The 16005-nt window shown below is 41.2% G+C and overlaps 1 protein-coding gene across 2 annotated transcripts in view; it reads left to right on the top strand.

Moving 5' to 3' along the window:
- sema3h (sema domain, immunoglobulin domain (Ig), short basic domain, secreted, (semaphorin) 3H) overlaps positions 1-14080 on the top strand; it is a 52242-nt gene extending 38162 nt beyond the window's left edge. Inside the window, exons 9-18 of one of the 2 annotated variants that reach the window (XM_077544458.1) lie at positions 1965-2034; positions 5198-5342; positions 6900-6989; positions 7123-7252; positions 7350-7438; positions 7949-7990; positions 8225-8379; positions 8787-8848; positions 9353-9495; positions 10935-14080. In XM_077544458.1, the coding sequence (XP_077400584.1) occupies positions 1965-2034; positions 5198-5342; positions 6900-6989; positions 7123-7252; positions 7350-7438; positions 7949-7990; positions 8225-8379; positions 8787-8848; positions 9353-9495; positions 10935-11369 (1361 nt within the window). In that variant the 3' untranslated portion in view covers positions 11370-14080. Of the gene's footprint in view, positions 1-1964; positions 2035-5197; positions 5343-6899; positions 6990-7122; positions 7253-7349; positions 7439-7948; positions 7991-8221; positions 8380-8786; positions 8849-9352; positions 9496-10934 lie in introns of both variants that reach the window. The other variant, XM_077544447.1, reaches the window with a different exon arrangement.
- Positions 14081-16005: the final 1925 nt, after the last annotated feature.

Below are 16005 nucleotides of genomic sequence, written 5' to 3'. Positions count from 1 at the left end.
TCCTGGAAGTTGTTTTTCCGCTTTAGTGTGTTTAGCGTGTGTGTGTCGATCTACGTTCCTACCCTCACCTATGGTCACGAGCTGTGGGTCGTGACCGAAAGAACAAGATCCCGGATACAAGCGGCCGAAATGAGTTTCCTCCGCAGGGTAGCCGGGCTCTCCCTTAGAGATAGGGTGAGAAGCTCGGTCATCCGAGAGGGACTCAGCGTCGAGTCGCTGCTCCTCCACGTTGAGAGGAACCAGTTGAGGTGGCTGGGTCATCTGGTTCGGATGCCTCCTGGACGCCTCCCTGGGGAGGTGTTCCGGGCATGTCCTACCGGCAGGAGGCCCCGGGGACGACCCAGGACACGCTGGAGAGACTATGTCTCTCGGCTGTCCTGGGAACGCCTTGGGGTCCCGTCGGATGAGCTGGCGGAAGTGGCTGGGGAGAGAGAAGTCTGGGCTTCCCTGCTAAAGCTGCTGCCCCCGCGACCCGACCCCGGATAAGCGGAAGAAGACGGACGGACGAGTGTGTTTAGCTTCACTTTGGTAACAAGTGAGACTGTAAGACCGTTAAGAATGCTCCCCCTTTTATCTCTTCGTTAAATCAGTAGTTACTTTTAGTGTAGTGCTTAACTTTTCACGTCAATCACTATTAAATTCTTGCTTTCTGATATTTTACTAGCAAATGATCCCCTATGTTTGAGCGCATGCATGCGTGTGTGTGTTTTGAGATGAGATTAACTTTCATCCATGGACGCATGGTTCCATGGAGGCCACCTTAAGCAAAAGGAACGTCAGGAATGTGGGAACAGGGCAGGGGAGAGAATAGGGGAGCGGAATAGAGGAGGGAGGAGAAATCTGTTTGGAATCATTTTCAGTCTGTAGTGCTGCATAGGTAGTATGCCTACATTCACAAATTGTCTCCCCTGGTAGTTTGGGTTCCTCTCAAATCCCCAAAGCATGCATAATGGTTTCATTGAAAACACATTGAATGGTTTTCTGTGTGTGTCCCGGGAATGACTGATGGCCCGTCCAGGGTGCAGCCTGCCTCTCGTCCAGCTAGATCAAGTCAGCTGGCATGGACTCTTGTTTCACAAGCACTATGGGAAAGGTGGATGAAATCTTACTGATGCTGGTGAGAACAGGTTGCAGGTTTTCAAAACAGGCAGATGGAGTGAGTGGCAATGTAGTGTGAACAACATGACAGTCGCTCTGTTCGAATTGAACACCAAAGACTGAGGTGTGCAAGTGTGTTTGTGTGTGCGTGTGACAGCAGGTGTTGATTCTCTTATGGCTGCACTAGCACATTGCTCTCCCACTGTGGTTGGTTATAAATGGTACTGGACTCATTCCAAGTAACTTGGCATCATTAGTCACACGATCAGACTGTCTTCCAAGACTCACAAATACACATTGATACAAATCTAGTAATAAGATTTAAAAATGTAATTATGAAAGGTGCCAACGTCCCACATGGTGTCCTCAAAATGGTGCCATCCATTCATCTATCCATTTTCTGAACCACTTCCTGTCTTCACTGGCATCGCATGATGGAGCCTATCCCAGCTGTCCTCCCGCAGCAGGTGGGCGACACCCTAACGTGGTTGCCAGCCAATCACAGGTCATGATGGTGCATTTTTGGAGGGTGGGAGTGAAATTCTGGAATATGTTGGTCTAATTTTGAACTGTACCACCTCGGGGACATTTAACTCCAAATGTAATTAGGCACAAAGTAAATGATAGCTGGAATAACTTAATTCCATTAACAATTTCCTTGTGCTCGTAATTAATTTTGGCATTTCCATATTATTGTCATTATTATTTTATCTTTGTTGAATTAAATAATTAGATATTATAGCTTATGTCCAGTATATTAAATGACATAATTTGGTCACCAGAGGTATTGTGTAGAAACAATTATGCCAGTTGAGTTTAAGAATGTGTCTCTCCTGATATGGCTCTTCATCATTCTCTAATTACAGAAGACGTCTTCATCCTCCATGGCAAAGACAAGAAGAACCCACTCATCTACGGCCTGTTCACCACTTCAAGGTACTACTCAACCCTTGTTTTGTAAGCATGCTGGAAAATGCCAGCATGATGGTGGGTGGGAGCCAGCAGGAAATCACGCTGCGAGGCGAGATGGGAGATTACGCAGGGTGGAGGGAAAAAACACTGAGTCATGGGTATTGATCAACTGCCGCTGTTATATTTAGCGTCAGGATTGTGCAAAATTCTTTCGAGTTTTGAGCATGAGTGAAGGAACTGTAAAGATGATCTGTGAATATGGAGGTGACAAATAAGGCACGCCTCAATGAGATTTTTGTGGATTTCTGCACATGGAGCAGCCAATGAGATCATCTGTGACAATTTCCACCACGGTCACACTTGAGTGTGTGTGCGGTGCAGAGATGATGCAACATATTGTGGGATTCACACTGGCTGCAGGACCTTCTGCCACCGACTCCTGAATTGAACACATTCATGCTATGAAGTAGCGCTCACGTCATCATTGTTACTAATCTTGCTGTGACAGAAGCTTTTTGTTTGGTGTGTGGTCACACAGTACATCTCATGGCAAGGCAACTTTTTTTTTTTTTTTTAAATCATTCTTCTTCCATTAGCGGTCCCGCTTAGCCAAGGTTGGGGGGGTTCTTTTTAAAATGTAATCCGTTACAGTTACAAGTTACCTGCTATGTAGTTTGTAACGTAATCCAAGTACCTTAATATTAAAGTAATGTAACTGGATTACTTTTTGATTACTCCAATATTGATTATGCTGATAAAGAGACAAAATAAAAATAAATATCACCACAATATATCTTCTATACAATGTGCCCCTGCTATTTGCGGGTAATAGGGACCCGGACAGCCTACAAATAGCAAAAATCCTTGTGTAATTAAAAAGCATGTAGGCTATAGATTGTTTATTTGTTTGTTTGACTGATTGATTGATTGATGGAAGGCCATATGCTGTTTTTGAACTATCACTGAAAGCAACCACACTTCATAGATAGATAGATGGATGGATGGATGGATGGATAGATGGATAGATGGATAGATAGATGGATGGATGGATGGATGGATGGATAGATAGATAGATAGATAGATAGATAGATAGATAGATAGATAGATAGATAGATAGATAGATAGATAGATAGATAGATAGATAGATAGATAGATAGATAGATAGATAGATAGATAGATAGATAGATAGATAGATAGACATCCAATGAGGACGACCATGCGTGACATCAACTGCAAAATGAACTTTTATCCTAGTCACAAGTTTAGCCGTGTATTTTTTGTGTATGATGTTTAAATAGTGAATTAGTGGAAGATTTGTTTGGAAGGTGTAATTCACATTATGGTTGTAGGCTAGCGGGCTAGCTAGTAAGAAGCTACAGCGCGTAGCATGCCGCTGGACTCTCAGCTCAAACTTTCGCTCTAAGTAAGTTCCAGTGAATGCCGGTCGCCATTTCCTCCTCCCGTCCATGAAGCTTTTTTTAAACTGCCCGCGTGTGGAGGACACGACTAGTCAGTTCGTTCGTTCCCACCTCCCCGACATGTAGCAACGGTCCCACTCGTGCTGCCGTGCACCTGCTCTCTCTCTCTCTCTTTCACACTCACTTTCATCATAGAAATTGTAATCCCTTGAAGTAATCCCCATTTGTAATAAATGTACCTGTAATCTGATTACATGTTTTTTCCTGTAACTGTAACGGAATACAGTTACATTTTTTGGGTAATCTGATTACGTAACGGCGGTACATGTATTCCGTTACTCCCCAAGCCTGCCCTTAGCACATCATCCTTCTTCATTAAGGCATATTTTCTGCATCCTTGTCTCAAACACTAACTGTATTACTAAACGTCAATTTGAACCAGTTAGATCTCGTTTTGTCAAGAGAGATATTTTGATTAAGAGGTTTTAAAAATAACTGGGATTGAAAACAACAAACCTTCCAGTTCAAACCAATTATCACAGAACTGTCATTCATGTGAAAGCTATGCTTGAATAATAGTGCAAGTACTTTTTAAATATATTTTTTCTACTGGAATGAATAAGAAATGTCTCCATTTAATGTCTCTGTGAAGTTGAAAGTGGGGTATTGGCTATGTTTTAAAAGCATCTCCCCCCAACTGTTGCAGACTTCGGGACATGAAGAGGATAATGGTGAGGCCACGTAACCTTTAGTGGTCTATAATATCAGTGGACCAGCCAGGAAACCTCCATGTTGTATTCACTCTTATTCGTATTGTTGAGAGTTGTTTGCAGGGTTGTTGGCAAAAACACACAAACATATTGTTTATTTCAAAACATTGTTTTGTAACATTTAATGTTTAGCAACTACAATTACTGCCTTGACTCATGCAGCTTAAGTTCTGACCATGTCTTTAACAAATTTACCTTATTGCCTGAAAATGAAGTTGCACATCACTGTAATCTTTCCCAGTTTGCTCTCACACGTTAGAGAATAATCAGTTGCAGCACAAGTGTGATGACAGGTGACATTGTCGGGTGGTATGGGAGTTGGTCTGCGTCAGGATTTTGAGAAAAAGTCTGTGGAAGATCAGCAGCAACTGACAGAAATCCAGGGAGGGGTGAGACTGCAAACCTTCATGAAGGTCATTGCATGAGCTGAATAGAAAAGTTGACCACACATAAACACAATTCAAGTTCATTTTAAGATGTGCACTAGTAGCCATCTTATTGAACATTTTCTGTATTGTTTCCATTAAAGTATTTTCCTTTTGCGATTAAATTGTTTGGTTTATTATTTTTTAAGTGATTTTTTTTTTCAATGTATGATGTGGTCTCTGTTATAACAGGAGTGTGTTCACTGCTGTGGCAATTAACACGTATGCATTCTCCAACTGTAAAAGCCTCCAAATATGTACCCTGTCACTCTAAAAGCAGTGCAATTGCTACGGTGGCAAATGATGTGTAGAAAGTTGAACATTCTTTCAAGCTGGACTTTGAAGCACATTCTGTGAGCGGTCACTGAAAAAAAAAACACACCATGACTCACCCAGCTTCACATTTAGTGCATTCTGTAAAAGCCACCCCACCCCCCCTTTTTTTTATTTTTTATTATTTTTTATTATCAGTACATACCCTCTGCTTGTGTTTTCATTCATACAGGTTGCTAAAATGTGTGTAAAATTACCATCTGATTGTGTGATCTTTTTTTCTTCCTTTCTTTGTTGTCAGCGATATCCTCAATGGCTCAGCCGTGTGCGTTTACCGAATGGAGGATGTGGTTCGGGCTTTTAAAGGAAACTTTCTGCACAAAGAGGGGCCGCAATATAAATGGGCAGAGTTTACTGGCAAGGTGCCCTACCCACGTCCTGGAACTGTGAGTTTATACTCAAACCTTCATCCTCATGTGGCCATATGTCACTCAGGAGAGCTCAATCCTGCACCAAGGCTGTTTAATCCATACCAAAATGGCTCCTACATATGCCGCAAGCAGACGTTTGAAAAATGAACACACACAAAAAAACGTTAGCGTACTTTTGCTGTAGCCCAAACGCCAGTCTTCATTCGATTTTTTGCCTTTCCTCAGTCTTGACTGGTTCAGCCCCATGTAGAGACGTAAATGGGAAAGAGAGTCTCTCCTCTGTAGATGTAGTGTGCTTTTCTCCACTTTCTGCGGTACTTTTTAAGTGGAAGACCGACTGCCCCCAACGGCCAAACCAAGAATAGAAGCGCTGAGCAGAACCAAGTGTGCAATTGAAAAGTGTCCTGCGTTAAGTGTTTGAGGTATCATCCTGCTAACAAACAAACCAGAATATTGATAATACAGATAATAGATAATAATATAGAAACTAGGGTACCTAGTGGGACTATGATCACAATTTGTTTCTTTGGGCCATTTGAGCCATGCTTGAGCACATTTAGTCCACTACATTTGTGCATTCATTATGTTTATTTAGATTATATAATAATGTAATATAATAAAGTATACTGTATGTATTTAATATAATATAAATAAGCACAATGACTTTTTATAATGAACAAAGTCAAAAAAAGTGCATGCTTTTTCACACATGTGCACATACTGTATAACGTACATGCTATGTTACAACTACTCTTCAGGTATTCATGAAAACCTCTAAATTGCGCTATATAAATAGAAATGCATATACCAGAGTTTAAAAAGAAAAAGAAAAAGAAAGATAAAAAAGGCCAATACAAGTTTGAGACACATGGACGTGGACTACAATGAACTCATTCACTGCCATTGATGGCTACAGACGTCAAAAATTTATTTTAACTATTTCTATTAGTTTCTCATTTTTTCCCACTTTTGTTAACAAAAGTATGAAAACCTAGATATTTTTTTATTGTACATTTAGAACAGATATCACAAATGTTTGTGATTAATCGTGAGTTAACTATTAAAGTCATGCGATGAATTACAATTTATAAAATTTATTGTCTGACACCCCTAATTTTTTATAATCTTTTCTGCTTTTTTTTATTAGGGGCATCAGGCGATTAATTTTTTTTAATTGTAATTAATCACATAACTTTACTAGTTAACTCACGATTAATCACAAATGTTATATCTGTTCTAAATGTACAGTAAAAAAATGTTCTAGGTTTTCATACTCAAGTGGAAAATAAAAGTGAAACTAATAAATAGTCTATAGCCGTCAATGGCAGTGAATGAGTTAACACAATGACAGTATGAGCACGAGACACGACATCGAGGGAGAATTTCGTACAGTTTTGAATGGCCTTAGTACAAGTTTTTTTTTTTTTTAATCCTACTGCAGACACACCCACAAGCCTTGAAACACACATAAACAACATGATTGCCTCTTTGGTGGGGGAGCCTAGTATAATGTAACAGGTAAATTAGAGGTCATAAAAGCGACTATTTGACCTTGGTTTTTTTTTATCACAGTGTCCCAGCAGCACTTATGGAAGCTACAGCTCCACCAGGGAATATCCTGATGATGTCATCTTCTTCAGCAGGACTCACCCGCTGCTCGAGGTTCAACCCATGTTTTATTTCATTACACCGATGTTAACGCTTTGTGTTTTGGTGAAAATACCTTCGAGGGAGTTGCACTCAGCATTCAATAGATAATATGCTCAAGTTGAACAAAATTTCTGCACTTCTGTAGGAAAATGTGTTGCCCTTGGGAGAGCGCCCCCTTCTTGTCAGAGTGGGTGTCCGCTACAAGTTTAGCAAACTGCTGGTAGACAGAGTCGAAGCTGTGGACAGCACCTATGACGTCCTCTTCATCGGCACAGGTACACTCAGCACGTTATTTATTTATTTTTTTATGTGTGCCTTTTCCTTTACAGAACAGGTTTTTGTCATGTCTCAAATGTGATATTTTTGCTGCAGACTCTGGCCTGGTACTTAAGGCCATCCATCTGCCCAGAGAACACGACCTAAGTCAAGAGGTAACTCTGGAGCAGCTGGAGGTCTTCCAGGTAGCGTACAATTTCAGTCATTTGACCTGCTTGTCAATATGTCTTTTTGTCCTATTACATCCGGTCTGCAGGACCAAGTACAAAGCCAGTTAAAAGATGCTTCTTTTTCTTTTTTTGCCAAGAATGATTACAAGGCCATGTAAGAGTAACTTGTGCAGGCTTTCATTCATGAGCCATACCAACATTTGATGAGATCCATTTTAAGTTCAAGTTCTTCCTGTATGTTCATCTGTCAAACTACAGTATAAAGGAATAAATTGGGTTAGGTTTTTTCTGTCCTAGGAAGTCAAGGCAGGCTCCCATTTAAAAAAATAAAATAAAAATGAAATTTCTCCTGTCATGCATGAATATATTTTGATCAGACCAGATTACATATTTGGCTCCTAGAATTTAGTCAAGTCATCTTTAATTAGTAAAATATGAATTCAATTAAGACACAGAGGAGCAGCAGTGCTGTCTCTTGAGTTTCTCTTCTTGAATAATTGTCATTGTTTTGTGTTCTCCTCACAGTACAAATCCCCAGTGACCGTGATGACACTCTCGAAGAAGAAGGTAACAGATGAGACAAAAACGGACAAAAACATACTTATTCTTACTCAACCAATGAGAAAGGAAGACTATCACACGCACGCCTATGACAGTTGCTATGGTTACCCGATCCCAGTCACAGCAGCAGTCATAAGAGAAGACACACACGTGCACACATAGAAATGTACATGATTAAACCAGTATGTTGTTATTAGGCCCCACATTGATGTTTCCTTCTTCTACCTATACGTACAGCAGTGGTTATTTGTGGGCTCCAGGGAAGGGGTCTCCCAGCTGGGCCTGTACCAATGTGAGCTTTATGGCGAAGCCTGTGCTGAATGTTGCCTGGCAAGAGACCCGTATTGCACGTGGGACGGACACGCCTGCAGCCCCTACATGCCCACTGTGCGCAGGTACGAGCCCCATTTCCAATTTGTTGGAAGGCAAACCACACCGAATTTGTAAAGTCTGAAAAGCAAAGGAGAAACACATGAGGCTTGAATTGTGTAAAACAGCCCTGCCTTTTTGAAGCCTGGTTTAGATTACAATTGAACTCAGATCTCTCTGGTGAACATTTTCCATCGCCACAGAAACCCCCCAGACTCATCCCCTGTCTGCCCCCGTTTAACTGTCCTTGCTCTTTGCCAACAACCAATCTAATAATGTAAGAGGGCTGTAAAAAATGTGCTGGGCAAATTGAGGCCCCTGACTAAACATCAAAACTATGTGATGCATGATTTGTCATTATTTTCTCAGTAAGACTCTTGGTAAATGTTATCTTGAAGCGAGTAGGATGTGATGTCGTGTCTGTTTTGTGCAGGAGGAATGCTCGACACCTGGGCGAGGATGAGGATCCATTAACTCAATGTGTCAGACAAGGAGGTAATTCATAATATCACAACACAAAGATGAGAGATTTCCACAAAATTGTGTGGAGCTTGCATACCTGGGCCAAGGAAGAAACCATTTTGGTGCAATTACAAAAGCTGCACTACACTGTGGAGCTCCTTGCAAATGTTTGATAGAGCGTTATTTTTGGACAGTCCTGGATCAGCATGTGTCCAACCTGAGGCCATTCTTGGGCCTCAAGTTGGCGAATTACTGATCTCCACTGAAATAGAGAAAAACATGATCCATTCACATTTACTAATGGATAGAAATGTTTTACTCTACACTTGACTCCTGTTATTTTTTGGGGGATTTTAAATGTTTGTTTCATATTTACTCATTATTTATTTGTCCCGATATATTCACCATTGTTGTCATGCCAACATTCCACACAAGCTAACAATCACCTTGCTTCTTTCATATTTAGACATCAACAAAGTGCTCATAAAACGCTAACTCACTTCAATCTTTTTCCATCTCTTCCTTGCACTCTGCCAGCCGGGCTGCAGGTGGAGGCTGAGCAGAGGTTGATGATGGTTGCCGAGGGCAACAGCACATACTTAGAATGTCTTCCCCGATCCAGGCACGCTGCTGTCACATGGTACAAGCAAGCTGGAGAGAACAGCCCTGAACTAAACCAGGTACATTTGTTCAGTTCAACTTGAAACAATAGTGGAAGTCAAAATCGTAACACGCCAGTACAGATTGGAGTTCAACCAGCATTTTATGATAAAATACCCCTCGGGAGCCAAAAGTGATAAGTTAACACACATGACAATAAAAAAAGTGTGATGATGACCATAGAACCACAAATAGAACTTCTTGCAAAGTAGGAATTGGGCTCTGCTCAGTAGTTAGCAACACAAATTCAACAAAAAAGAACAGCAACATGGAGGAAGGTGAACCAAGGGGCATTAATGATGATAGCAACAAATTTAGAGAAGCAAGATACTTCCCATACCTGGCCTTATTATCTCTTTTCCCGCCAAAATTGACGTTAAGGACACACACACCGAGTACCGCCAACAACGTCAATTGATGTCAACTACGTTTTTTTTTTTTTCTTGTGCAGCTCTGGTTTGTGAATGGGGTGGGAAAACACCCACTAGCTATGGCCAGCAGATAGCAATATTGTATCTCTTTTCAATGGGCTTCCGTGTATCAAATTACATGGAAACATGGCGCATCTTAGGAAATTTTCAAGGATGACGCGAATGATCAAAGCGTTTGTCACATTAAATCTAATTCACAGAGCGCCACTAAACATAAAATATTAATGTCAAAGTCACTGTTGTGCAGAAAATGTATCTTTTCACAAAAAGCTTGTTTTCTCCTTATTTTTTTTCCCATCTTCGCTTGGTGTCACTCAAATGACCTATTTTGAAATGGTGATTACTAAAGAACGGACTAAGGTAGAATCATACTTTTTCTTTTAATGAAAGAATGGAATCCAATCTTTCATATCGTATCCACCATGTTTACGTAGTCATAACACAGAATATTCTGTTTGCCTTGAAAGATGAGTGAAAATGCTCAAAATCGGCTGGTACTGTAGGTGTTGACTTTGTTTGGTGTCGGATACAAGAATGAGTTTAAGGGCAAGTGTAGTTGGTCGAGTTCAAGAATTTGGTAGACCATGCTGCACCATGCTGGACATTCCGTTGGACCGAGGGCATTTTCTATTACATGCCCATGGCAGGCCTACAGAAATACAAAAAAATGTGCACTTTGCGCTAGACTTGTGCTGGGCAGGAAAATTGGGCCAATACAGTGCAATTAAAGTGTATTTTATTTAAGCCGCCCCGCCGCCGGAACGCGGCGGACGCGGGCGCGACGTCGACGGGGCTAGGCGCGGACCCGGGGCTTCGGGGCGGTGCGGCGCGGGCGGTTACCTCCGTATGTGTAAGCTAATTTTGCTTTTTTTGCTAGTCAATGTCGCAACGTTAGCAAAACATTGGGAAAATGTTTTGCTAGCATAAACGTCAAGCTAGCTCTTGGTTTGTAGCTTGTTTCTAGCAAACAATGGCCCCGTATCATGTGACTTTAGCCAACTCTTGATTCGACCAAATGTACCCCACAGGTGATGTCAGGCGAGCAGGTGGTGGTGATCGAACGAGGCGTCCTCATCCGTCGGGCCGAGCTATCTCACAGCGGTGTCTACCATTGCCAAGTGGAGGAACACGGCTACCACTGGACCGCCGTCACCGTACAGCTGGCGGTCTGGAGCCCCTCGGCCGAGCGACTGATGACGACCTGGTCCGACTCCTCGCATCAGCCTTGGTACGGCGACACCATGACGCTGGTTCACCCGAGGAACCTGGGCCAGCACTGCCGCGCACTCGGGTACCGCCCGCCTCGCAACCGCCACCGCCACAGCGACACGGCAGCGCAGGCTGCTAAAGAGAAGGCGAGGGCGGAGAGGCACAAGCACGGGGGAGGAAGGGGAGGAGGAGGGAGAGCGGCGGGTAGGAAGAGCAGGAGCAAACCGCAGCAAAGAGCGCCGAGGAGTGCTTGAATGTGCCGCAGAGAAAACCCGCACATGCATGTCGACACACACATCTTGTTCAAAGTGGACCAGAATTTATGACTCACTTGAAAGAAGTAAAGGAATATAATGCCAGAAACAGGCGCCAATTACTCTGGATACTTCTGTTTGTGTGTTTTAGAAAACAAATCACACACATTGAACATATTTTCTTTAAGCTTAGCCATAGAATATCCTTTTTTGTTGTTGTTGTTATTAAATAAGCGCCTATGTATATTACTAAAACAATAAAATAAGCATATTCAAGTCAGCCATGAATTCTAGCCCACAAAGACATTTGCATGCATCTTAAAAAAAAAAGGCATTCTTCTTTTTATTACACTTTAGTGACAAACGTTTAAAGTGAGCTACACAATACTAAACATTTGTCCAAAGCAGTCTTGTTGACTGCTTTGAAACTTAAGAAGTGATCAGATGGAATACTTTTGGTGGTGATGCAAAATGAAGGATCATCAGCTGCGTGTCCATGTTACACTTTGACTGAATAGGAGTCTTGTTCACAAAGTAAATATTCCATATGTGAAAAAAGATTACTCCTTGAGGATCCGTTTTGTGCTCGTGCATGTTCCCAACTACAAACGGCACTTTCCGCTCTTGTTGACATCAGTGACAATCTTCGTGGAAAACACTACTCACAAAATGTTTGTGATTTTCGGCTTTCAGTTGAAATTTTAGGATGGATCTAAAATGCATCAACACATTGACAGGTGAACTCATTGTGACCTTACATTTTGACATTATGAGACCAAGTTAACTCATTGATTAACAGTGCCTCGCCAACATTTGCAAGGTTTCAAACAGATCCTCAGAGGGATGTGGTCACAGAGAGACAGAAGAGTCATAGAAAGGTACTGAAATAGATGGCCTTGAAAATGTATTGGTCCATTCATGGATCAAAACACCCGTTAAATTTTTGCCATTTAGCCCCTTGTTACAGAACAGCAAGTTATACAGAAAGTATTGTAACAAGTTACAATGAATAGTTGAACATGTGGAGTCCAGATATGGTCAAAATTAAGTTCATTTGTAAAGGTCATACTTCAGATTAGGTTCAACCTTAACTGAAACCTGGACTTCCCTGACTTTTTTTGTGAATACTGTATATACAGTAGCATAGAATGTTAAACTGATCTCAGTGAGCAACGCAGTTTCTTAGTGCTTTTCTTGCCTTGTTTTCAAATCGAACTGAACTCACATAGATGATTGATTTTTCCATCTTAAATTCCAGATCCAGACGGTAAATATTGTACGTAAACGTGAAATATTCGATTTGATTGCCCTCAGATTAAAGACCTACCTTCATATTAAAATGACAAAGGAGCAACTAGTCATCTAAAATATGACCTCAAGTAAACGCTTTAAAGAAAATGTCAAATGTAAGTAGAAAGGTTTACCATGCTAAAACAAAAAAAACAAAACAAAAAAAAACAAGCACTTCTGGGTCATGCCAGTTTAAATGTTGTAATCAACAGGAAAGGCACGGGGGAGTTGAATTGATTGAAGAAGTTGTGATACAGTAAACATGGGATAGGGGTGCTTGTTTTAAAGACACCATACGAAACAATTGATCTCTTTCTTGCTCAAGGGCTCCCCCTGCAGCTATGAAATGTCGTCCACTTAGAACGACTGTTAGGTAGAGGCAAAAATAAAGCGCATCAATCAACACGCGTTTGCTAACAAACACAGGAGGTGTCCAGGCTGGTCCAAAAGAAGCATGTGATCTATATGATAATGCCATTATGCTTAAAAAATATTATTTGATTGTGAAAATATTACAGTGTAGCTTCTACAGTCAAACACAATCTGTTCTGGGATGCAGGTTAGCATCCTATTTGTTTGAGGAATTTTGTCAAAATAAATTTCCCCATTGGAAAAAAGCAGATAATCTTTTCCTCGAACTGTACAAGTTCTCAACATGTTAACATTCTTAACTGTATAAAATAAGAACAGAATGTAAAAGCAGTCATTTGTGTGACGTGCTTGCAGACTGAGATTTCTTCATGTGCTTAGGAGGTGAGTCGCTTCAAAAAAAAGAAAGAAATGCAGGTCACTGGTGTACATTTCATTCTTCTCTCTTATTTACTTCGCTGTAGTGTACTGAGCAGCCAGCACAGCAATGTGCTTTTCTTTGATATCGCTGATACCCTTCTATATGGCGGTCACAAAACAAGTCAAAGCAAAAAAAATTGTCGAGAAACTCCACTGAGCCTTCTTGAAAATGTTGGTTGAATTCTGCATTTGGAGGTTTCACTGTCGATATCTCTACTTTTGATTTATTTTTAGGGGGTTTGGTGCTCCTTTAAGAGGCTCACAACACTAATCAAAGTGATCACAATCGGACTTATGTAAGTTCTTACAGCTCACCACACAAATATTGGTCAGACTATTTACATCATATATTGCGAGTGTGTTTTCAGTTTTAGCATGCACACGAAAACAGGCTGCGTCGCAAAAAGACTTTGGGCTGAGTTCAATCCAGCATGGATGAATTTCAAAGAGGACCTACAAGTGGACTGTCTTTGGACTCTGTACAGAACGTGCATGTTTATTTGTTTGTTTGTTTTGACACATTTTGGAAAAGTCTCGGCCAATGAGGAGCAAATCGCCGGTGATCCAATGTACATTCTGTAAAATAAAGCAAGTCTTGTGATGGAACCTGGGGACGTTGTGGACAAACATGACATCATTGACTGTGGCAGTTTTCTTCATTTTAAAACTCCAACAAAACTGGTGTCACATGTTTTCCTGTCTATGTGTATTTATTTCCCTCGCAAGTGTGCTCACTTTTTAGAAACTGCTTCCAGCCTTTCATTAACTGGAAATTTATTCAAAACACAAGTACTGTGTTTTATTGCATAAAAGCTGAAAGGCTGTTTTGTTTTTTTCTCCACTTGTTGAGTCTACAGGCAAAATCCAAAATACAGGACCTTTCTATGAGAACATTTGGTGAGTTGATTAATAGACAGCATTGTTTGAAAAGCCAGTTAATGGAGTTGTGCGTTTGAAAGAACTAAACGTGTCATGCAAAGCTGAATGGATTCTTTTTGCCTCGCTTTCAAATGCAGGTGACGTGTGTGGGAACAATATTTACTTACTTCCACTCAAGTTGACGCTTCGGGCCTCACTGTGAGGCAAATACGGTATTTATCAGCCGGGATAGAATTAGTTTGACTGAAAGAAATGTACAGCGTTTGGCCAGCGATCAGTCCAGGGTGTTTCCCCGCCTCTCACGCAACGTCGGCTGGCATAGGTTCCAACTCATCCGAGACCCTAATGAGGACTGGCGGCATAGAAAATGGATTGATGGATGAATCAAATGTATGGGCTACTCGGATTTATATAGTCCATGCATCATCATTTCACAAATTCCACTGACCAAACAGACTGCCACTTCGGGGGTGAACAACTTTGCTGATTTGTTATTATTTTTGCCTCTTCATATGTTAGTTAGCAAGCTACGTTTTGGTTAATGAAGTAGAAAGTGCAAGAGCATATGTCAAATCGTCAAACTAAACATTGAGAGGTAGATTGGACCAACTAAATCCACCAACTCAGAGCAAAACCAATATCTTGAGAACATAAAACATTTTTTTTTCAAGCACTATTGTCACATGCAAGCGCAGGGTGCCTCTACTGAACTGAATGGATGCGTGAAGAGAACCATTTGTGCTGCTTCTCTTTAAAAGAGCTTTTGTGCACGATGGCATGTGAATGTCAAAAGTGTCCAAAACAAAATAGGCATGTGAGCTGTGTTGTATAAACGAGGCTGTGATCAAACACTTCTACACAGAAGACACACATCAAATGTCTACAGCATGGGTCAGGCGAGTGCACGACCCGTGGGCCACACACAGCCTGCGCCGTTCTTTAATCCCGCCCACCGAGCATTTGCATTAGACCTGTAGTATTTGGTGCTTTAATTTTGCTGATTTCTCCACAAATGTAGTTAATTGAAATACAATAAAAGTATATATATATATATATTTTTTTAAAGCTACTGAACGCATAAAATTTAATTTCAAATCAAATCTATTGGCTTGCATAAATTCCCATTCTGAACAGCTAAGGTGTGAAACTACTAATTAAACAATGTTTCAGACATAAATGGTCAAATAAAAAGGCTATTGTAAAGATATTTTTGGGCAAATTGTTACAAAGTGCAGCTTTAAGGAATCTCATGCTCATCTCAGCCATTTTCTTGGCGGGTCAAAGCCTTTTGAGGCCTTCCAGAAAGCTGCTGACTGGTCAGGCTGGCCAGTGAGTTCTTTTTTTTTTTCCATGGACGAACTGTGAAAACGATTGAGTGGACCTATTGGAGTGTTGTAATCGTGTTTGGTTAATTGTCGCGGCTTTTGAGGCTTGTCAGAGGACTGGAAAAAGAGCAAATGGGATCAAGTGGTTGCTTTCCCATTGACAACGAGCCAGCGACAAAAAGAGGGAGCAGCTGGGTAACATTACACTCCGTTATAAGTTTCTTTCATGTGGCGACGTCCTCCTCCTCTTCTTCCTCCTTTTCCTCCTGTCTTCCCTGAACAGCCGCGGTGGCGGTGCGTCCACGTACGCCGACTTTCCGCTCACCTAAATGATGTCAAGCGCCATTTCATTA

This window comes from Vanacampus margaritifer, chromosome 1, assembly GCF_051991255.1.
Source record: "Vanacampus margaritifer isolate UIUO_Vmar chromosome 1, RoL_Vmar_1.0, whole genome shotgun sequence".
NCBI lineage: Eukaryota > Metazoa > Chordata > Actinopteri > Syngnathiformes > Syngnathidae > Vanacampus > Vanacampus margaritifer.
Note: the sequence above shows the minus strand (reverse complement) of the source record. Positions and strands in the feature narration are given on the sequence as shown.